Genomic DNA, 8,279 nt, shown 5'->3' on the forward strand with positions numbered 1-8,279 from the left:
AGAAGAGCGCTTGAAGTGTTTCTTGGAAGCTGGAGTTGCAGCCTGGTTCCTTTCTTGCTCCCCCCACCCCCTTTTTTCTCCCCTTTTTTTTCTTTTTTTGCTCCTCCTAACTGATCTGTTAAGCGTGTCTCTTGAGGGAACGTCTTAGGAATGGTCATTTTTAGCAGTGAAATCTGCTGCGCGAAGGAGGATTATAACAAATCTCTATGAATGATAGACTCGATTACTAAACCTTGCCTTGACCAACCTTCTGACCCTCGGGGAGCTCTCTCAGGGTGTGCGTGGGAAAGAAAAAACAATCTTCCCATTTGAAAATAAACTTGAAAAAAAAAAAAAGACCTTTTTTTTTTTTACAGCCTGCTTTCTAATTCCTTTTTTTTCTTTTCTTTTTTTTTTTTTTTAAATTCTTTTTCCTTGTGATGTTGTTTTAAAAAGGATTGTCTTACATGGTGGTTTTGTAACTGGTGGAGGAAACTGAAGGAAGGATCCCTCTCAAGCGTTGCTGTTATGACAGCTTTGGTTTCTGAAAAGTGATGTTTGCATGATACACCTATTGCTAGCCTGGTAGAGACTTTTTTCATCTTTTTATTTGCTTTTTTTAGTTAACTGGGGCTGGTGGAGAGGGCTGTCTTGGTCGGAAGACTACTTGCACACGTTTTTATATTGTATATATTTTTGGTGGGGTTCTCCCCACATTTTACTCTCTCTTGATGACTCCTGGAGGTGGTAGTGGGCCCATGAAAGACTGTGAATACAGTCAGATCAGCACACACAGTTCTTCGTCTCCCATGGAGTCTCCCCATAAGAAAAAGAAATCAGCTCCCAAAAGAAAATGGGAGGTTTTTCCTGGAAGAAACAAATTCTTCTGCAATGGGAGGATCATGATGGCTCGACAGACTGGAGTCTTCTACCTGACTCTTGTACTCATCTTGGTCACCAGTGGACTCTTCTTTGCATTTGAGTAAGTGACATTAAAGTCTTTGTATCTTCCTTACCTTTCTCTAGTTATTAATTTTCTGCCTAAAAGGAAACTAACCAGATTTATCCATATGTCATGGAGAATGCTAATGTTGGTTTATATAATTGAAAATAAGATCTCCTAGGGGCACCGGATCCAGTTTTGATTATCACACTCTGTGGAAAACTGATGTTTGTGGATTAAGATCGTAATACTTCTATGCCACAGGTTTCCAGCTCCCGCTGAGGTTGCAAGAGGAGTGTAAAACAGCAGGTTTGGGATGGTCAGGAAGTGATGTAGCTTCTTGTCTGCCAGTTACTCTGCTGAGAATCAAAACTGGCAGGTGCAAAAATACTGACCCTTTGTAACAGAAAATGCAAGGAAAGTGGTATCTTTCATCAGCTGATGGGTTAGGCATAGTTTTAAGTTAGAATGAACAACAAAACCCAACAAAAAACAAACCAAAAAGGAGAGCCTATACCTAGCATGTGAAATTTTGCATGTACCTAGCTTTCCACCACTAGGTAACAGCATTACTTTCTGTTTGTGATGATAACTTGTATGTGAGTTTGGTCTTAGTTTAAGCTATGTCTGTTTTGGAGGTTTGGATTTTTCTTTGAGCAAGCTTTTGATGTCCTAGGGCTTTTTCTTTTGCTCTGAATCTTCAGGAGTCCTTTTCATTTATATAAAGTAGACACATGGTGACAGCAGATCAAATATGCTGATTTTTGCACTTATGTTGGAGTGGTTGAATGAAATATGCATGACAAGAAAGAATTAGGCACTTGATATAAACAATATGGTTCAACTTATTTATTTTTTTTTTAAAGCACAGAGTGAGTTCCCAGGTGCTCACACTGCTAAAATACTGGGTATAGTAATAATTTAATTCTTTTTAAAGAGTTAATGCTATTTTAATGGTTCTAAACTATAGTAGCTTGGCTTGTGGCAGGGAAAAAAAAATCCTCAAATTACATATACAGCTCTTACTATTTTCTTGAATAGAAACTATTATATATAAGTGAGCTTCAGCGCAGCCTCCAGAAATTCTGTTCACTTTGCTGAGTGATACAGTTGAACAAGAAAGGTCATTCATTGCTTGGTGTCTTCCAGGAAGATGGTCATGATGTTCACAAACCCTAAATAGTACCAGTTAAATGTAGACCATCTTAACATACTGGTAGTAGTGAAGAAGGTAAAAATGCTTAGCAGGTGACCAGTGGCTAAATATGTCTGAGCCCAGCAAATGAATTGTCTTCGGTGCGCTCCAGGTTACTTTAGAGTGATGTTTTAATTGTAAATCTTCTGCAGACATTACGAAGCTGCTTGAATATGCTTTGAATAGCTGAAATAACAGTCAGTGATGATATCCCTATACTGCAAGTGTGTTTACTTTCCTGGTTTTAAAGGGGTATTAAAGGTGTAACCTGATAGTATTGCATCAGGACTGCGTGCCATGATTAAGCTTGATTTTGGAAAGCTGTTGTGTGGGGGCTGATAGATCTGCGTCTCTGTGCAGCCTCACCACCTTCAGCATAGCCTCTGAAGGGAAGTGCTGGACTACCTGCAAATACCAGACTGTAAATGTGGGATCAAAACTGTAATGTTTTATAATCATGATTGTAAAACTTATTTGTTAAACCACAATTTATAGTTTATTTATATGTCTTAACATTTAATTGCTTCAGAGATAAATATTCTCTGCAGCTGCATGATTCAGAACTGCTAAAGCAGGATGAGCTTCTAGCAGTTCATCACCTTCTGATTTCATTACTACTGTGAGTTATGTGTTCCTACCAAAGTTGAACAGTACAGCGTATGTCATGTCTTTGAGCTTATTTGCAGTGATGGACAACATCTTTAGTCAAGCTGCAGCATTTTTTTATATATAATTGGTGCTTATTCTAACTGGCAGCCTTGAAGCAGGGAAAAATCTTGGGCTTTATGTAACTATATAAATTCTGTGTGTGTGTGCTGGTCTTGAGTCATTCTTGTATCACTTGCACTCTGCTTTTAAGGAAAATCAAAGTAGAGGGTGACAATGCTAATTCATTTCTATAATAATAAGGTAGACTTTGGTTTTTAAAAAGCACTTGCACTGGAAAATCATTACTCATCCTCTGAAGGCTAATTAAAAAAACAAACCCTCAGACTGTAAGAATGGTGTTGAGCACACTTGTGATGTTTGAACTGCAGAAGGTTGTTGATGTTACAATGAAAAGAGGAGAATCTCTGACTAAAAAGTGCTATTTTGAAGCAGTTTCTAAGGAGTTGTCTAAATTTACTATTTATTGATCAGTCGATGACATCTTGAGTAGTTAGTGTCACTTCCATTATTTGGCTGATTTGGTTATGATGCTCCTCATTAACCAGCAGAATGACAGAAATATGTTTCAGTCCTTTGTGTACAGGTGGGTCAAAGTGATTTTTAAATGGGCGTGTACTCCGAGAGTCTGAACTGTAAGGTCAAACTGTCAATGAAGAGGAAAGACACCCTGTACGTTCTTGCGATTGTTTGGTCTTTTTGCTGCAGTTGAAATAAATGATTTTGTTCCCTTTGGTTTTGGAAACTGGAAAATAGGTACTCATCATGTTCCAAGTCATTCCCTGATTGCAGTCTGTGAAGTGGGGATGTAGGAAAGATAGGACTTTGACAGCTAATTCCTGGGAAAGTATTGTGCTAACATAAACACTTGTCCTTTATGCTTTTGGCTTCGTTGTTCTTCCGACATGATTCCCTGCTCCTCCTGCCCCACCTTGTTTTACTCTTGACACCCGTTCATCCAGAACTGTATCTCACATACTGTGGAATCCTTTCCAGGGGAGAAATACATTTCTCTGAATCAACAAATCCTAGCTCTCCAAAAGCAAACATATGTCACACATCTTGACCTGTATAGCTTTTGGCATTGAACCATGCCTTTGCAATCTTTCATACTTATGCTTCTGTGCTTTTTCCTGCCTACTTTTTCCAGTACCTACTGTTGGCTGGTTTTATTCCTTTCTCTCTGTTGACATTTCTCTCTCATATACTCCAAATACATCACCACATCTTCCTTTTGTCATTTCACTGTTTTTTTTTTTTTTCATTTTCAAAGAGAGAAGCCAGAATTTGCTTAAAAGAAAAACAACAAACAACTATGAGCTTTCAAGCAGGTAAAATATTTATAATTCCTGAGTTTCTGCCCTTCCAAAGGCAGAGAAAGCAAATAACAAACACTTCTATTTCTGTAACTTGCCTATTAAATGTAACACGAATTATTGCAAGAACTTCTGGCTCCCAAGAGGGATGCTATGCTTGAGGTATTCTTAAGAATGCCTATTTCAAAATGCTTAAGATGAGACACCACAAATTACTTAATTTGTCTTTAAAATTTGGGTATGTTATTTTATTTCGGAAATATTTCCTAACTCTAACCCCATGATATTTAGCTGTTTTTCTTTTTTTCTTGCAAATTTGGCTTTGTGTTGCACTTCCCTTTTTTCCTTTGCCTTGCCCCATTACACAGTCATATATATATTTTTTAATCTATTCTGTGCTCATGTAAAAGTAGCTGCATGAAAAGCTTGGAAAACAAATTCCTTTCCCCAAAGCAAAGACAACATCTGTAACTGAAGGGCACATCTTACTGCTGTTCTTAGCTAGTTTAACCACTGTATTTACATAATATATTAAGTCCTTTATTGGTGCAGTAAAGAGAAGCAAAACGAAGGCACTTCATACGCACTGCTTTTATGCAGCTAGGTCTGCATAGTCAAAAGAGAAAAGAACCCTTTATGCCCATGGTCATTTGGAGTACTATTTTTGTAGGTTACAGGAAAGCAAAATGGAGGCTGAATGACATATTTATCACAGCAGGACATGTAAAACAAACATCTTGTTGTTAAATGGCAAATCTTAGATGAATGCACAAGCTTCACAGGTTCCAGAGCGGTGGTAGATGAGTTTGGCTGCATTACTAATGTGAGTTAACGCTGCCTCTGTGTGCCAGCTCCCTTCCTTCTTGGACCTCATGGTGCAGGTAGCAGGATACTTGTCTTCACCTGAACTGCTTCAGGTCCGGCAGGCAAATTAAACTTCCCATAAAAGGTGAGTTAACTGAAGATGCCAACTGAACTAAATTGACTCAGGCACAGTCATGTTTTCTTCTATCAGCTCAGTTGCAGGGTGAGTGGTTCTGGAAGAAGGTTGGAGCAGATGGTAGGGTGCCTGAAGGGCTGAAGCAGTGCAGCTTTTTTCTCTGTAAACGTGAGTCAGAGCCCTATCACTTCTGATACCATTTGACATTTGCATTGATTCAACAAACTGGAGGGTTTGGGGTTTTGGTTTTTTTTTTTGTTTGTTTGTTTTTTTGGTTTTTTGGTTTTTTTTAGGGGGCTGGTTAACACTTTATTTTTGTGTAATTGCACTGTCTTTCAGAAGAGGCATGCTGGAAAATTATTTAAACTGAGACTGTTCATGTGTGTATGTTTGTACAAATCACTGCTTTCTATCTGCTCTTGCAGTCACTGGCAACCTGCTCCATGCCTCCCACCCTGAAAACCAGTGTGACTGGAGGACATTTATGAGTCACCCTATCTGATGCAGTGTAGATTGTTCAATATTGAACTTCTATAGCATGCGGTATGGCAAAGTGGTGTAACTTGCTGCTCATTGTGACAAACCTCTATCTGTAAACACGCCAATAAGCTGAGCATCTTCACTGTGGTATTGACAATCATCATCTTATGGCAAATGTTTTGTGCTCTTGCAAGAGGTGGATTCTTAGTGTGAGGTCCTATTCTGAATAGGTGGCATGTTTTTCATCTAATAAACCTCCTTTATCTTTCTTCTTCTGCTCTCAGGACAAGTAGGTTACTTGCGTCTTTTGATGACCATATCCTTAAACTACAAGTTCCTTAGAAGGAAGTGCTACCAATGTGACTTCAGGTGTTAAAGGCTGCTATAAACATTTCCTGCTGCAGATGTCAAAATGGATTTTAAAGCAAAAATTGTGGCATATAAACCGAAACGATCATTTAACAAGAGAATTGCATCTTTTTCTACATGGAAGGCAGTAGCTGCCTAATAGTGCATAGTGGTGTAGGCAAGTGCACTGATGAGTAGGTGTTTCCCACCACCCCCCAGTTTTCTTTTTTTAAAAAAATCTGTCATTAACATGAAACCAAAGCAGTATTTCTGTTTCTCATTTTGCCATATTATACATCTCTGACAGCTTAGTGAAAAAAACATGGAATACAGAAAGTCTAATTTTCAGGGTTTACTTTTTGTGTTGAATGTGTATAGATGTACCACATAATATGGTAAATTCCTAAGGGATGGCATGCATTCCAACCAGATGTTGTTTATTCTTTGCGCTTTAATTACCCTGAAAGCGTTAGCTGTCAGAATCTAATATCTTTCAGGTACAAAGTATATCTAATACTTTTTTTCCCTTGATAATGGACTTTCCTCGGTCACAAAAAAGTTTACGTAATTTGTCTCTTCTAAGTTTCCCAGTGATCTGTGGATGTCTGCTGAAATTTTTTTCCTGTCCGAAAGGGTATAGTTTTGTACTACCCTAACTTAAAGCAGCACTTCACTGAGCAGGTACCTAAGTTTGAACTTTTAAACCTGCTTTGAATGAATTACATGACATAAGTTGAAATCGTTTCACCCAGAGATGTATTAATAACATTTGATATTAGGTCATGCATCTCTACTTTTCAAGGCTAGGTCTGTTTATGTGGAAATGACTAAATGCTTCATTGTTTCAGGGTGAAATTCTGTGAGGTTAACCTCTTTTGCATTTGGAAGTCATACCTTCTTTAGTTCTCCTGAAACTGCAGAGGCTTTTTATGGTTCTGTAACACTTAACTTGTTTTCCAAAATAAATGTTAAACTGCTTTTTTTCCAGTGTTGTTTTGTTTGGAATTTCTTGTTTGTTTTTTAATTCAGCTTAGTTGATGGCCTTTATCTACTGTTTCATGGAGAAGACAAGTTTTGAACATAATTTTTTGTCTTTTAATTTACTCATTTGTCACCTGTAGTTCTACTTGTATTTCCACATTTTTTTTGTAGAGGTGGGGGGCAATGAAAGCAGGGAGTGTAACAGTGTAAGAAGTGATGTTGGCTTCTCAGATACCATGTCCTCTCAGGACCTTGAGGAAATTCCTGTGTAGCTTTGGACCACCAATATATGTGCATCTTCAGAGTGAAATGTGAATGTTTGTAGTCTTCTTTGCCTGATGTCATCCTGACCCCTTGGAGAAAGAGAGGAAATTTCATCACAGCCTGCTGGGTGATGGTATTCTTTTTACTCATGTTCATCTTTGGACTAATGGTGCAAAAAATACCTTTGTTGCTACATGGTTTATTTTATGTCATAGCTGCATCGTATTGTTTTGTAAATGGCATTTCGTACAAAACTGTTATCAGTGGATCTGGATGACTGAGATACTATCTTCCTTTAGAATGAAAAGAGGAAATAGTAGTATGTACAGAACTTGAATCAAACTGTTCTGTTCATTCCCCTTTTTTTTTTTTTTTTTGGGAGTGGAGGGGGAAGCATGGAGCTGAAAAAAAGGTGTTTTGTTAAAATATCTGGGCTCGTTTGTAGTTGCAGAAGAAATTGAAATGCTGAAATTTGAACTGGACATTAAATATAGACATTCTTTTTTTAACAGTTAAGTTACACCTTTCAGGTAGTTAAGAACAAGAAGATGAAATTTCTAATGGAAATGGCCTCTTCATTTATTGCAGCATTAAAGTGATAGTTGTAACATTCAAATGTGAACTAATTAATGAGAAGGTAAAGAAGGAGAAGCGGAGAAAACAGAGAATATTTTTAACTTTCTAAGCTGCATGATTGTTTCAAAATAGCCCAGCCAAAAACCTCACTGGTTTAAAATACTGGAACATATTGAAAAATTGCTTAAAATGTTATAACAACTTTATCTAGGAAATTTTTGCTCACCTGATTGACAGTCCTTCTAAGTGAGGCTGTAGTAGCTGATGATCACTTAAGTTCCAGGTTTATACAGGTCAATGCTTCTCATCTTTCATTTAGCAAAGCTGATAGAAAAGGGGAAAAATCCCTTGAAGTCAGATGGAACTACCAAAGTTTATTACACTTCATATAATCACATCCCTTCTTTTTTTTTTTCAGAACTTAATACAAAAACTGTAAAGTCGTTAAATATTTTACAAACCAAAGAAACACACTAAAATCAAGAAATCAAGATGAAGCCTACGTTTAATAGCCAGAAATAAAGTTCTCTTCAGATTTTTCACATTGCAGAAGTATTAAATGATAGTAACATAAAATGTTCTTAGGGAAAG

At 37.4% G+C, this 8,279-nt stretch overlaps 1 protein-coding gene across 1 annotated transcript in view; it reads left to right on the plus strand.

Annotated features, from left to right (window-relative positions):
• The first annotated feature begins 710 nt into the window (after positions 1–710).
• Positions 711–8,279, plus strand: part of ZDHHC14 (zinc finger, DHHC-type containing 14) — a 102,278-nt gene continuing 94,709 nt past the window's right edge. The window contains exon 1 of the mRNA XM_010010375.1: positions 711–961. Within this exon, the coding sequence (XP_010008677.1) occupies positions 711–961 (251 nt within the window). The remainder of the gene's footprint in view (positions 962–8,279) is intronic.

Source organism: Nestor notabilis, unplaced genomic scaffold (genome assembly GCF_000696875.1).
Source record: "Nestor notabilis isolate BGI_N333 unplaced genomic scaffold, ASM69687v1 scaffold13262, whole genome shotgun sequence".
In the NCBI taxonomy this organism is placed as follows: domain Eukaryota; kingdom Metazoa; phylum Chordata; class Aves; order Psittaciformes; family Psittacidae; genus Nestor; species Nestor notabilis.